This window comes from Eleutherodactylus coqui, chromosome 6 (genome assembly GCF_035609145.1).
Source record: "Eleutherodactylus coqui strain aEleCoq1 chromosome 6, aEleCoq1.hap1, whole genome shotgun sequence".
In the NCBI taxonomy this organism is placed as follows: Eukaryota; Metazoa; Chordata; class Amphibia; order Anura; family Eleutherodactylidae; genus Eleutherodactylus; species Eleutherodactylus coqui.
Genome location: NC_089842.1, coordinates 182638525 through 182654544, shown reverse-complemented (window position 1 = coordinate 182654544; position 16020 = coordinate 182638525). Strand labels below are relative to the sequence as shown.

Below are 16020 nucleotides of genomic sequence, written 5' to 3'. Positions count from 1 at the left end.
TCAAAATAGTCTGAGGCAATGGCCAGACAGCCAGGAATCTGCTGCAAATGGCAGGTGGGACATGTATTATTTGCTTGTAGCACTATAGTGGGCCCAAAAATATTTTTTGTGGTGGGCTCTAGAACCCCAGTCCAATGCTGAACATGACAATATGAAAGGCAACTCAATTTTGGAAATTGTGTCTAATAATAGTATTATTGCAAAAAAAGTAACACACCAGACAGGTCTATCTAGAATATACAGCTGAACACATTGTACAATAGATTTTTGGAACAGCCAATGTATGATATATATTTCACGTGGATATTTTTTTTTTCAAACAGCTACAAATTCACCAATATTAATTGTTGAAGAAACAGTGTGACACAGAACCATGTTAAATGGATATCGCTTTGGAAGCTGTATCACGGGGGCAGACCAAGTCCAAAAGATCGCAATTCATCACTCACTGATTGGACTGAGAACTAACAGTATATATATATAAAATATAACTTTTATTAGGGCTGTTAAAAACAAACTGTAAACGAACAAACATATAATCAAAAGATATCCACATATAGTGAGTTCGTGAGATTATTCGTCCTAGGGCCGGGACAAATTATATCAGTCTCTCACGGTTATTAGGTCAACACCAATTATACGTCCTAAATCTTGATGCTGGTAAGGGAAATGCCACCAATATTTCAGGTAAGTATATTCTGCTTTTCAGGCAATGGCATTTACCTCTATTAAACATTTGTTTCATTACCCATAATAGTGTCAATATATCGCTTTGGAAGCATGTATAATATTTATGCAGATAATGTACCAAGCAATTAAGGAATAGAGAATATTACTTACACAGTTTCATCGTTCTTAAATTCCAGTTCACCATATGCATCTTCAAAATCTTCTCCACCACCTTTTGCAGTGCCTTCAATTGTCCTAAAAGGAACAATGACAGTGCCCCGAGCTCCTGATGTCCTAAGAACTTTAACTTCCATCACACCAATGCTCTCACTAACACGTATGATGTCACATTCGAATGTAAAAATCCCAGCATGGTCATCATCCAGTATAGTAACTGAAGCCACATATGGGGAGACCAAAACTGCTTTTGGATAGCTAAAAGTATTGGGTTCCACTGGCTCTGGAGCATCAGTTATTCGTATGTTATTGAGTCTCACAAAGAAATGTTCATCTTCTTCAAAGATGTCATCATCAATAATCCCAACTGAGAACTCCTTTTGGGTTTCTCCAGATTTGAACAGTATGGTTCCTTCTGTGAACTCATAGTCAGCTCCTGCATTTGCAGAACCATCTTCCGTTTTATAGTCCACCAGCATAGTCTTGGAGATATCACCACCTTTTCGAACAACAGTCAACAAGACAGCACCACAATTTTCAAGACACTGATAGGAGCATGGATCGAAATAGATCTTGGACACAAACTCTTCAGATTCATCCAAGCATATGTCCTGAAGGCTGGTGCATCTCTTTGACTGCTCTGCCGCATGTTTCTTTAGGATGTTACCTGCTCCAGTCATCATTCTCGTGGCTTGTATTCGGTAAAATGCTCTGCTCTTTTGTTGATGTGACAAAGCATAATAGTTTGCCATTTCTACTAACTGGTCTAAATCCTTTTCTGGGTGTTTTTGTTTTAAATCCTTAAGGATTCTTATCATGTCTCGGCGAGATTCATCTACTTCTTTTCCATCCATGTTTAGCAGATTTCCATCTAGAAAATGAGAATTCATGACTTTGCCATCCATTTCAATCCCTTTTGGGTGCTCTGCCTCAGTCTCAATCATAATTCCTCTATGTTTGTCAGTCCGATACTTTTTGTGCATATATTTGTAGAAGAGAAGACGTCTGTCTGCTACCCAGGCAAGAACAACACATATAGGAAAAAAGAATAAAGTGAGCAAACCTTCCCATACTTGCACCACTCCAGGAGAGAAGACAGCAAGGATCATATATAACCATATGTATGCAAAGATGCTCCATGCTGCGGTCACAAAAAATACTCGAAGATGTTTGACCTTTCGAACTTCACCATCAGGTATGACATAAACACAAATAGCAATAATGATAAACATGTTAAATGCTGCGCTCCCAACAATGGTTGATGGACCAAGATCTCCAGCAACAAAATTATGACCACATACCTCAATCAATGACAAAAGAATTTCAGGGGCAGAAGACCCAAGTGCCATAAGAGTTAAATTAGAAACAGTTTCATTCCATACTCGAATAGTTGTTGTAGAGGTCTCACCATTGGGTTTTTTAATTATGATTTCCCGTTCTTGTGAGGTTATGACCTCTATAGATGCCATAAAACGATCTGCAATGATAGACACGCCAAGAAACATGTAGATCATTGCCACAAAGTACACAATAACTCTGGCAATCTTATCGCCCAGTGAAGGGTTCTCTGGATACCATATTGGCAAAATAACGCCTGCCTTACAGTCAAAGGAACCAGTGCAGGTGTAGTTTTGTTTTTGTGCAGTGATTGGCGGTTGTCCTGAAGAAACGGCATGAACCTGAAGACTTTGAAGAAGCAAAATGAAAGTGACAAGTCCAAAGTGGAGAAAAGCCGATGCAAGAGGCTGCACCTTTAACCAAGCCATACATAAATTTGAATTGGGAGCAATAATTCCAGGTAATCCTCCACACAGGTCGCTGAACAATCTACAAGAATCAAAAGAAACAAAAATCAAAAGTTAGTTCAAATATATTATTAATCAACCAGCAGCAACATTTAAGTGGGTACCATGTCAAAGTAATGAGTCTAATTTATAAACCACTCCACCAAATCGAAGGGACACCTCTGTCCCAAATACAAGGCAAACTAAATGTACATTTATATTTAGCTGAAAAAATTCAAAGACAATTGTGTCACCATGGTCAATGAATAAGGGAATACAACACAACGCACCAAATGAAATGTCATAGATTAGAAACAGATTAGGGGAAACAGCAACCTGTTATATAGTTGGTTTTTTTTGGTTAGGTGTTGCACATACAAGCGTATTGCAGGTCTGTACACATTTTGAACGATGCAGCATGGCACCTATTGCAGTCTATAAGGCCATTCTGTATGTCTCTAATGGCATATAAGAGACAAATTTTTGCATGCTCAATTGGAAGCCTATTTCACTGAAAAAGAGCCAAAAATTCAATACCTGATAAGATGCTAAGCAGGCACGATCGCCATAAAACCGGCACAATGGCCGTAGGGTTGGCACAATGGCCGTAAACCCTATCAATATGCAGCAAGCCAGACTATAAAATCCAGGGGAGCTAAACTGTCCACCGCAGACCTATATGCAGCCACCCACTCAACCCAGCCCCGATTGGGGAGGAGCGACTGCATGCAACTAAATCTGCAATGTGAACGATACCACAGAAGCCAGCCAATAGATGTGTGCGTCCCACAATTGGAAGCCGTATTATGGGATATTTTCCAGTAAAAGAACTCTAACAAAAGCTGCTGTACAGTGGCCATATGGACTCCATTTGCTGCCATACAGACTCTGTGCACATGAATTCAGGTTTATGTGACTCATGTGAAGTCATCTGAATTGATTGCACACTACAAATTCCACCATACAAATCAACACCACAGTGACAATGTGTCTAACATAGTCTTCGCATATTAAATCACAATTTTTATAAATCATATCATTGCCATAATGTTTCTCCTTATTTTTAAGCTCTATTCAACCATTAGTGAAATTTTGCCCAATAATCTACTAAACATACAGCCTGTGTGTTGTTGGTGATAAAAGCCTCTGCTCTTGGGGTCAATGACAACCAATTAATGCTACTTAGTGATCTAATTCAACTTCAATGAGCGGCATCTACTTCCTGATACCCAGAGGCATTGACAGTCAGTTATTGTAGTAATGGACAATAGTATTGATTAGTTAACCAACTAAGTGAATAAAGTATTTTAGGCAACTTCATTTCATTTTCATGGCAGCTATTGTATATATACACAAACTGGTTCGTAATGGTTCAGAATGCATTGTTAACTAGCGTTATTATAATCGGACTGTATAGGAAAATGATCTATGGTAACTTTTTTCATTAAAAGCAACCATTACAAGAGAAGAAAAGATGAACTTCTGATTTACAGAACAATGTTAGCAGTTCTCAATAGGAACACATTCACTGAGTAAAAGGGATTGGCCCAACTGGACAACCTTTAAGGGCACATGAATGTCATCAATGTAGGTCCCAAACTCTGGTACCACTTCTATCAACCACAGCAGAGACCTACTCTGGCTAAATAGGCATGAACATAGATCAGATAGTCATTCATTCATTCCAATGGACACTGTGTAATACTACATTTCACCTGCATTGGCGAAATCAATTATCAAGGGTTTCATTAGCTGGACTGGCAGGGGAAGGAGTTACTTTTTAATACAGGGTTATATAGTTGAGACTGCTAACTTAATAAATCAACATATCTAAGGTCATAACTAGATCTCAAGTCTAAACTGTCCTAAAAGAACATCCATCTTGCAGAATCTGGTATGTGAATTTTTGCCTAATGGGGATGCAGACAAGCACCCAAAAATATACATATAGGTCAGTGAACTTCCTATGATATTGACCTCACTCTGTGGTCTGAGAAATTAGATTGGGAGTCCTATTGAAGACAGTGACTGATATGAGTGATCACAATCCCTGTACAGCACTCCTGGATATGTAGGCACTATATAAGCCATTGGAAATAGATAAAGGAAATGGTTCCTAGCCAGGCCCCGATTTCCTTTCCTAGTATCTTCTCGCTGTTTTATATTCCTTCTTTTGTTCCTAATCCATACAGGTTAAACAGGAAATGTTGCAATCAGATGATTTCATTCTCGTCCTTGTGGCACCGGTTGTCAGCGTATGTATTTCTCGTACATAACCTTGCTTGTATTTGGGATTCGTAGTTTACCCCTTCTTTAAAGAAACTATTCCCATATGAATTAATATTCTTTGTAGATTTAGTATTTTCTCTAGATCATCTTCACAGCTCAGAACAATCCGACAGATGACACTTTTAAGAGACTGTGGTGGCAAATATATATAATTCAAGTGCTCCTACAGTAACATTGACATACTGCAGACAGAATAAGCAGACAGAGGATAATGGCGTAATTGCCTACATGAAAGAAACTGAGCTGCCTACAGCGAGCGGAAAACTTACAAGTAACAAGTAATTGTGATATACGTAGAACAGTGAAAGAAAAATATGACAGGTATCATAGCGAGTATTGTTATGAGGAAGCCTGCCAAGAAATCCAATAACGAAACTCTGAAGTTAAATATTCGACAAACAAAATTATAACTAGGTAGGAATACAGAATTTTGTGCAATTCTATCAATGAAGGCTAAATCTTTGGGCTAAATATAAAAAAATCCAACATCTATAATTCAAAGTTAGAATTAACACAATGATACTGTGGAGTTAAAAGATTTGTCCAACTTTATGACAATAGTTCGAAATTGTTTCCAAAGCAGCTAAACTTTTTAAAAAGTCCTAATTAAAAGTGTATCATTGGGCATCTATAGTACTCATGAAGAATATTAGATCACCATGGTTACCTTCTACCGAAATGTCATTTATATTGAATTCACACAAGGAGATTTGTTACAGAAATGTCTGATAATCGGTTCCATTCTTCCTCCGCAGTGTTATCAGAACGAATGGAGAGCTAGCCAACCAGGCACTGTCAGTGCTCCATCCATTTCAATGTGGCCGACAAAAATACCCAAGCGTTTTCCACTCCATTCAGATTCCTATTTACTATCAGGGGTACAGTAGGGAGGACAGGGGACATGGGCCCCCTGTTCACAGGAATGATGGGGGTCTCAGCACAACCCCCTCCACGCAATCAGCAAGTTATTCACTTTCCTGTGGATAGGTGATAACTTGTGATCCTGGTACAACCCCTTTAAATTTGTTTTATTCTAGATATATTGGAGGTATTAAACATGACTGCTAAGCCTTACATGTTCTTTAATTTTAACAGTGGAAGTTATTGTAAAGTAGAAAGAAATTTGGGAGAAATTTAGTATGGGCCCTTTTACAGAGCTCGAGAAATTGCTCAGATTCCTGTGATCAGCGAGAATCTGAACAATTCTGCTCAGTCTAAATATACACACGACTCAACGATGAACGATAAATTTGTTCCACGTTTAGTTTCTGTATGCATAAAAACTGAATAACGCATCAGCCCGTGTAAACCGGCAGTCACACATCTATAAATGACGGCCTGTTTACTGTGAATGGAGGTGGGCGGGCCAAAACGATCCCTGGTCCGCTCCGCCTGCATTCACTAACAAACATAGCTCCTAGGTAAAACACAAGAACGCTCATTGCTTGGACGACCTGTTAGGAATCTGCACTCGACAGGTTGTTCTCTACAAAAGCAACCTTAGAATGGCATTTCCAATGCCGATGTTAGTCGAATTTGTCTTGGTGCTCGATGCACCACATGAAAAGCTGCATGCCCTTCATGAATAAGGCTCATCCCAGGACCTCCATACACCTACACAGAAATGTACGCCATGTCTGACCTGGCGTACATTTGTGGTATAATTTACACCAGTTTCTAGTGTAAATCATACATAAATCTGTCATTCTGAGGTGACCATGCCCCTTTCTGAAAGCACTGCCCACTTTTCAGAAAAGTGTCAAGGCTGGTACAGAAAGCTTAAAAGTCACAAATTTTTGAAAAATTTGAACTTGCGCCAAAAATTTGGACTTTATGCCAGAATTCTATTTCCCTGTAGTTACAACCGCCCGGCTCATTTTGTTTTGCTTTTCTATGAGATCTCAGAGAAGTTGAACTGATTGGATTTTTTTTTTACATTCTAGGTAGTTATGTAGACTAGACTTCCAACTTAAAATAATTTTATATCAAAGGGGCAGCAATTCGCTCTAGGGAATCCAAATCCCTGTTGACAAAGACCGAGTATCCTTAACACAATTAATAATTCTACAGTAACTGCAGCTCTATACAGTACTCATGACCAAATGAAATAACTCAATAGAATTTTTGGAAAATCATCATGAAGAAAGTGGATATTAACCATAAAACTCACTGCTTTTTTATGCTTACGCAGAAGACTGTTGTATGGAAAACTGAGCACATTGGCCAGGAGCCACCAGAAGAGGAGTCAACCCTGCAGGATCTCAGTCTAATGTGGCTTTTCATGTGCAGAAAAGAACACATTTAAAAGATATGATCTAAGGCAGAACAGCCCTTTTAAAAAAATATTTGGTTGCCACCTTTAAGTGGACCAGCCAAGGATGTAAATGTGTTTGGAAGAGCAGAAGAGAACTGTCACAATGTCGGTGTTCATGAAAGGGTCTAGGGATCTAGAATGAAAGGACCATTACACAATATCATTATATAAGCAACAAACAACAATCACATCAGACAACAAAATGATGCTATGAGTCACAAAATGAATCACTGTTGTTTAAAATAACTGCTCCAAATTCCTACACACTGCAGAATATGGACACTTTTACATAACGGACTTGTGAGTAAGCAGATAATTAACTTCTGCATTCAACATCTCAGCGAAATCCACTTTATTACTTTTTTAATATATTTTCCTTGTATAAGAATCAGATATGGTTCTGCTTTCTAGTAGAAATACACCAGCTGTGTCATAATTTAGATTTTTGGGGGAGGAGGGGGTACGAAGGGTTCAAAAGTACTACTGACTTGATAAGTAGCCTTAAAATCACTTAACTAGTGTTGAAAATCCAATGTTCATAGCTATTGGTATTTACATGACATAGACAAGGATTAGGATGAAGTAGGTCTCAGCCAAGGAAGTCATTAAGGAGGCGGCCCAATTCATGAATTTAACCCCACAACAGTTTAGGACAAACGTATTATTTTGTTCTGCAGGAAAAGGACATTACAGTTTTGGACAAACAGAGCTTCTTCTACTTCAGACAGCTGTAACTTTGGTTCTATTAAGGCTACCAACATGCTTTTGATGTAATTTTAAAGCCAAGCCGTCCCCTCTCAGTCAGTCTGCAGAGCAGTTGGGGAGAGGGGGCAATCAGGCAGCAGAGATCTGTGATTATCTTTTCTCTTTTCCTTCAAGGGGGGTTGAAACGGACTTTTCTTCATGTTATCACCCTCCCATCAATCAGAGAGCAGATTTGCTCTATCATTGTCACATATGGAGGTCTTCTTTTCTCCAAAAAAAGAGTGGAAGAGAAAAGGTTTCTCATCTAATCACTACCCATTTAACCCAACAGATGCTGTAGTCATAGCTGACTGTAGCATTTAACCGTTTCTACAGAAGATTTTAAAAGCTTTTTTTCCCTTTGCTCCAAGCTTTGCATATTGAAAAAATAAAAAAATGCACATAATTGGTGTTGCCACATCCATAACAACCAGGATATTATTGTATCTTGACGCCACCGGAAACTAGGGGTTTGACAGGAGGAACGCCCCTGTAACACCCCTAGCTCCCAATTGGCAGCATTCATAAAGGTCCTTGAAGGTTGTTTAGGAGTGGCTGCATGCAGTCCCCAGTGCTAAGTCCCAAGACTTGTGTACCCAGCGTTGACAGAATCCCCCCGCCACCACCACACTGTTCAGCGTGGAGTGTCAGCAGAGCCGGGACTTCAAAGAAAAAGTTGTGCGCAGGGAAATGGCCGGCCCGCGAGGATGTTGCTGACAAGGTGTGTCTGCAGAGCAAATCAGAGGCAAGGGCCGCACATGGCCACACGGGGAACGCAGTGAAAATTCGCCTGTGGACAGGAGGCCTTACTGCTGCAGCCTCCTAGGACTGCCGTACAACACTGAACACCACGGACGGGAGTCCGGGGTGTCCTTACATCTGACAGCCACACATGGCACAAATGCAGGGACGGCAGAGTGACAGCTGCAGCCTCCGACCCGAGGCGATAGACAAAACTTCCAGAACACCGGCCACAGGACACTGGGGGCTCTTGTCCACGGGGGTAGCGTTACTTACGGCAGACCTCTGTTGCCACCCGGGAGCAGGTGAGAGCTGACAGCTCTCCGTGCTGAGCCTATCTGACAGATAGGCTCACCGCGGAGTATCACAGCAATTCACAGCATGCTGCGATTTCAATCCCGCGAGCAGAGAATCGCTATGATTCTCTGCTCATGGACAGAGCAAGGCTGTGGAAAGCGTTCTCTGCGTTGCCAACAGCCGGATTATCACCGCGGGAAACGCAATGAAACTTCGCCCGTGGACAGGAGGCCTTACACCTGCACCCTGTGGGGACAGCGGTGAGAATATCCGCACTCCGGCATCCAACTCGCCACAACACTTAACATAGTACTGTGGGCTGACTGAGCAGTGAGCGAGTGTAGCCACAGCTCTGCTCCCAGGGGACATGTTACTTGCTGGTAAAAGGACCTTCAAGCTCCTTCTGCAATGCCGCCAATAGGAAGCTAGGGGTGTGACAGGGGCATTCATGAATCCAAGCCCTGTCAAACCCCTATCTTCCTGGTGGCGTCAAAATACAATAATACCAACAACGTGTCCTATAAAAAAATATTACAATATTTACACTATGGTAGTGGTATTTCATATTCGCCGGGTGCCCTTTTCCTGTACTGTGTCCCCATGAAGTTGGCGCGCACACAGTTTTACTCTTTTCAGACATTTCTGCGTGCGCGCTCTGCCATAGAGATGAATTGGAGAGCGTGTGCAGAGAGCCAGCTTGAAAGTATCACACTGTGTGCATGCGCCAATTTTGCAGGGACACAATGCAGACAAGGGGCACCCAGTGGGTATAAAACACAGCTCCCAGGATTCTTTGTTCCCTCCCCACTGACCACTAGGACATAGTTTATGGGGCTCAAAAGTGAAGTCAGGTACCCTTTAAAAAGAGAACAGTCAATATCCCTTTCCAGATATTGAGATCTACACTTCTTTACCACTTTCGGCGATTTTGTAAAAAAAAAACAAAACTGAAAAATTGCTTAGGCAGGTAGAGATTCATGCTGTCTCTTCGGTGTCAAACATCCCTCAGAAGCCTCTAATGATAGGAAGTACATTCCTTTGCTAGTAGCCATACCTGGTCTGACATAGAGAAGATGCCATAAATCTCCATTTGTCTAAAATATTTGCCAGTAAAACTTAGCAATTTTCATGAATAATCGGGCGCTTCCACCAGTGCAACTATATATTTAAGGCAGAGCCTTGGCTGCAGTCATCCTATCCTTTTCTTTTCATAGACAGTCCGTGAAAAATTAGGTAATTCGTGACCTGACTATGATGTCTATGACAAAGTTAACATTGCCATCACACACAGGCCTCCTAATAGCCTAATTTTTCATGGACTGTCCATAAAAAAAAATTTAAAAAAAAGAAGACAGACTTGCAATCTTAAATGGAACACGTTCAGAGCATTAAATGGTTTCCAGGTGCCCTTATGAGCACTGCCAGGATGGTGCCAGAACTAAGCCTATATTGGCATGCATGGCACACTTGAATAACACAGAAGACATAGACCAGGTTCAAGTGATACATCTTTTTTCCTCTTGTTATCATCCATTCCTGGATTTGACCAACCAAAAATGCATGTAGGGTATGTTCACGTGGTGGATTTGCTCGGGTTTCCTGACGTGGAAAAATCCACAAGAAATAAGCACCATTTGGAACAGATTTCAACCCTTCAGCTATCTGCCCTCCTTAGTCAGTAAGTAAACGGCCATTTTCTGTTATTGTTTTTATATTTTCCCTTCTGTGACATATTTATATTAGTTTAGGGACTCAGTACAGGCAAGGAACCTTGACGCGGTTAGTGAGCTGATGTATCTTGGCCAAAGTCCAACTAATGCCTTGCATTTATTATCTATTATTTACACGCAGTGTGGCTTTAAAACGCCAGGGGGAGCCCAGGGTTGCAGTACCAATGTGGTTCACTTTTTGAGGTGCAGAGTATCATTAATAGGTTGCTGGTCTGCATGGTGAACTACATGTATCAGAAGGTCTGATACTTTGTATCTACCCTGTGTGGGAGTATACACCAAGCAGCCATCCCCCTCTATATTAAGAGGCTGTGTGAGTGGCTGTCTCATCGGTGTCCCTCACAGGTGTAATTAGCTCCCTCATTTGGTAGTTTGCTGCCTGCATGTTGAGGAGATGCAGTTCTCTGCCCTCCTTAGTCAGTAAGTATATGGCCATTTTCTGTGATTGTTTTTAAGATTTCAACCCTTCAATTGAAACCGTGAAATCTGTTGTGGATCTGCACCAAAATCCAAATTATGTGGATTTTGGTGCAGATGTGCTGCAGATTTTTTCCGCTACTGAAAATCCACAGCAAATCCGTCATTTGTCAATTCACACGCATATACCGTGTTTCCCCAAAAATAAATCCCTGTCTTATATTAATTTTTGCCCCAAAAGGGGCGCTAGGTCTTATTTTGGGGGGGAAGTCTTATTATACTTACCTAGCAGGATTGGTCCAGGTCTCTCCCACTGGTCTCCGGAACTCCGACACGCTTTTTGCAGTCCTCAGCCGCCCACAGAAGATCACTTCCTGGTTACAGGATTCATAAATCCCGCCATCAGGAAGCGATGTCTGTGATTGGTTCATTGAGCACTGAATTGATCGGTTCTTCAGCCACTGCTCATCCAATCACAGCCATAACATTGTGGAGGCGAAATTTATGAATTGGCTGAGGCATTGATTGGCCAATTCATAAATCCTGCCTCCACAACTATTGGTGCCAACACTTCTTAACAGTCTGGTCAAAATGGTCTAGGTGGTGAGCAATTCATCAATATGACCATCCAGCTTCCTCCATTCCAAAAAGACGCACTCTCTTAAACTCTGTTAACTGGGTAAAATCTCTTTGATTGCGTTGTAGCGATGTCTACTGGTCAACAATCTCTACACAAGCAGAAGAGGTCACTGCACACAAGTAGCCTCTGAGAGCCTTTTTATAGGTCAAGGGTGGAATCACTCTTAGGACCTATGGTGGCAAGACTGTGTATTTATTCTCAGTTTTGGGGTGGGTGGGAGGATTGGGGGGGCCCAAATTTACCTTTTGCACCCAGGCCCAGGAACCTTTAACTATGGCCTTCTGCACACGGGCAGAAATTCCACAGCGGGATTTCCCACAGAATTTCCGCCTGTGCCTGCTGCCATGGGATGGCATTAGATAATGCAATCCTATGCAGACAGCCGCAATAAATTGCGGCATGTCAAGTTTCTGTGCGAGCCTCGCAGAGGCCCGCACAGAAACAGCACAGCTGATGTGCCGCCTCTGCTCTGCACATGTCCCGGCTGGATGGTAGCTGGCACATAGCAAAGTGGAGAAGACGCAGGAGGAGGTGAGCCGTGGTGGTCACTGCAGGGGCACGGCTCGCATCCCGCTGCAAGAATTCCCACAGCGGGATCAGACCCGGCCGTCTGCAGAAGGCCTATGCCTCTGATTTAGATTATAGTGTTGAACTTTTTATCATATGATCCCAAGACTGTTCCTAGCCTTTCTGCTATCAAAACATACAATAAACACTTTGTACTAGTTACATGACTAATACTATTGTAGATACCTTATTTAACAGGTGAAGACCTTGATTTCAAAATATTAAACTAAGAACAATGTGGCTTTTCTATTAATTCATTTGTATTCTGCTGCCAGAAAGAGATGAGAAACCTCAATGTATTCATCAGCAAGTACTATAGTTCCTGTAGACATGTTAGACAAAGTTCCTGTAGACATGGGGACAAATAGACAAAGCAATCTGTGCAGTTAGCTCTTTTTATTTACTGAAGGTAGTTCAGCAGATCCACTTCACAGCGATAAGTGCAGTACGCATTTCACACAACAGACAAATAACTGTAACACTCTCTATATTATTAGCTTTGACAACAAATGGGATAATTGCAACACCTGAACAGTATCAGGCAACATTTAAAATTATACAGTTCCACAATGCAGTACCCAACAACCCGTTATGGCCGATGGCTGTAGATTTTGCCAGTAACATTGCCCTCTTACCAGCAAAATGTTTTAGCCATGGACTGCCGTAGGTGGGTGGGGTTTCGACACAGAGTGGTTAGGGCATTGATGGTGCATACTCTAACTCAGCATCCTCGACAATATTTTTTTACCTGCCTTTGGAATTGGTCTCTCTATACACCAGGTGCCCCATTCCATGCATATTGCCATACTGGGCTGTTGAGTGGCATAGCCACCATTCCTCACAAAAGCCCTGGTTCTCATGGCTGCTAGGGACTCCAGTATCACTCTCAGGCTGCCCTAATGAGAACTCTCTACCGGACTCCTTCAGTTGCGCTACTATATACATAAGCTGCTACCTTGTTGTTTATTAGTAGATCCATTTTGGAGGAGAGTGCGAACATGAGAGAGAGAAGAAAGACTCAAATTCAATTAATTCTCAAATAGTTTAAATATAAACTAAGCGAGTAGAAAAAATGTGATCAAATGCTAATGGGATAAGATGTTTGCGGATGATCCCTTCTTAGGGCTCTGACCACAGACGCTTGGTGAGCCCCATTCCCCAAGTGTTTTAATTTTTAGTTCACGTTACATTCAGAGCACTGTCTTTTTAACGTTTTTCCAAATACTAGTTATTAGTATTATAGTACCAGTGTTTCTGGTGGCACAATGCTCCACTTATATAATAAACGGAATGACATCATTACATGTAACTCACTGAAAGACCTGTGATGACGGTTGGAGTTGGTTAAAATATTGAAGGGCCTGTGATGATGTCACAGTCATGTCATATGGGGCGGAGCTCAGGGCTCGTGATTCAGCTGCTCGCTGATGTGAAATCGTGGCTGAGATGAAAGACTTGTGATGAAGTCAGCATCATGTGATCAGGGGCAGAGAATGTAACTCACTCTCTTGATGAACAACCTTTAATGACATCATAGTCATGTGGTCAGGGGCGGAGAGGTGAACTTGTGGCTGAGAGAAGGACCTGTGAGGAGATCAGTGTCATGTGATCAGGGGGGGAGCATGTTACTCACTCACGGACCAGTGTTCGTTAGTACTTTGATAAACAACTTTGACATTACAGCAGGAAACTTCAGAACAAAAGCGACTATTTTTTTCGGTGAGCTGAAACAAACTGACTAGTGACTAGAGAATGACTTATCACTCATCAAACTGTTGGTGACAGTGTTTATACGGAATCACTATAATTTGCATTCGCTCTCTCAAGTGATTATTCAGGCGATAAGTCATCCTGTATAAAGCCACCCTACCACTGTACAGCACTATCGGTTTGACTAGTATTTCTGGGGCCTGCAGTCTGCTCCATGACCTTGTAGAATTCCATGGCACTTCATGTGGTCCAGGCCAGTGGGAGAAGACACAAACGAGGGGCAGCTACTTAAAGGAGTATTCCAGGACTTTATGAACCTCTAAACTTTTACTACAATCACTCTCAGTGAAGCATTCAACCATGCCTTTTGTTTACCATATATGAGTGTTTGTGCTTTAATTAGGGTGTGTTACATGACCCCTGTGGTCTTGATATTAAGAATTCCCCTGATGTAATGACCAGGGTCAGAGGCTCCTAGATTCCTGTCCTGCCCATCCTGTCAAATGTATATTTTTTTTAGAGTTAAGAGCAGACACCGTTCTAATCGCGGGATGCTCGCGTCTAACAATCGTGGCATGCCGCGATTTGCCACGATTCTCCACAATGAACCCCTCATTAGGACATTAGTGCTCCCCTGTGGTGGAATGTCGCTCGCGTTATTCCGTCCTGCCCGTGGACACTCAGCCTTACACAGCTCAGCACTGCAGCCTTCTCCCTCTAGCTGTTACTGCTCTGATGGCCGTCATGCTTGGGCAGTAGATTATCTATTCATAGATGGAGTTCATGTTATAATCATGGACAAAATGTATAATAGTGGGTAAATGAACAATAAAGGTTACATTTCTGGATGTTGTGTATGAAGAGCATTGCAGAATCCCTTTTCACAACACTGAGGCCACAAGAAAGTGTAGACTTCTGCAAACTGGGCATGCTCTATAAGTCATAGTGTCTTGCTGACTTGCAGACCTGGGCAAATCGGCCTAAGTATGAGCTTTTACGTAGTAAGCATGGACCACGAGATGAAGTGAAAAAACATCAAAGTCCTAGAAGGGACACACTGAGCATGCTCGGAAAAGCTCGAACTGCCGTTCACTGGGCTAATTACATCCTCACACATTCGGATTGGCCATGTACAAGGGAAGCACTCTGTATGATTGGCCTAAGGACCTGTCCTGCATCATTATCTTTCTCTCCATTGGCCGCTCAGCATGCAGGGTCTCTCACTGGTCAGTCTAATCGGAGAATCCCTCCCTCAAGCTAAATAATAGCTGTCATCTAGGTGGGTGCGCTTCTAGTAACCCTAAACCCCTGAGGATGCCACAATGTTGTCAAGACATGTTGGGGTGTTGGGGGTTCTAGGTTTCCGTTAGCTCTGGAGATATTATTTACGCAGAGTCATTAGTCTGCAGCCGCGACCTGCTTGATATCTTATATTACTAGTTACCAGTTATTTAGTAGAGCTCTATACTGCATATTACAGAAGCACTGGATGATAATTATTATAGTTGGCTAAGCACTCCCAGGTGTAACGTCTTTCAGCACTGGGTAGGTATGGAATCAGATGGTTTCAGGTTCTCAGGACAATGGAGGAGGTGGGTATCATTGCCAGGAGGAATGCCAGAGGTCAGTATCCGGTGGTCTCAGGTTCGCAGTACAATGAAGGATGCAGGCATGATTGTCGACAAGAAAGTCAGGAGGTCAGCATCAAGTGGTCTGAGGTTCACAGTACAATAGAGGAGGCGGGTATCGTTGTCAGGAGGAAAGCCAGAGGTCAGTATCAGGTGGTCTTAGATACGCTTGTTGTAGAGGAAGAAGAAGAGAGGAGCTTGATCACAGCTGAAGCAATATAATAACGCAAGGGAATAGGGCCAGGTTTATATAGGAGGCTTAATCAGGAACAGGGTGGAGCTAAAACAGGGACTGGGTAGCAGGATCTAGGAA

At 42.0% G+C, this 16020-nt stretch overlaps 1 protein-coding gene across 4 annotated transcripts in view; it reads right to left on the bottom strand.

Moving 5' to 3' along the window:
- Nucleotides 1-16020, bottom strand: part of SLC8A3 (solute carrier family 8 member A3) — a 332512-nt gene that overhangs the window by 222967 nt on the left and 93525 nt on the right. For all 4 annotated transcript variants that reach the window (XM_066608406.1, XM_066608408.1, XM_066608407.1 and 1 more), the window contains exon 2: nt 841-2673. In XM_066608406.1, coding sequence (XP_066464503.1) covers nt 841-2612 — 1772 coding nt within the window. In that variant the 5' untranslated portion in view covers nt 2613-2673. The remainder of the gene's footprint in view (nt 1-840; nt 2674-16020) is intronic.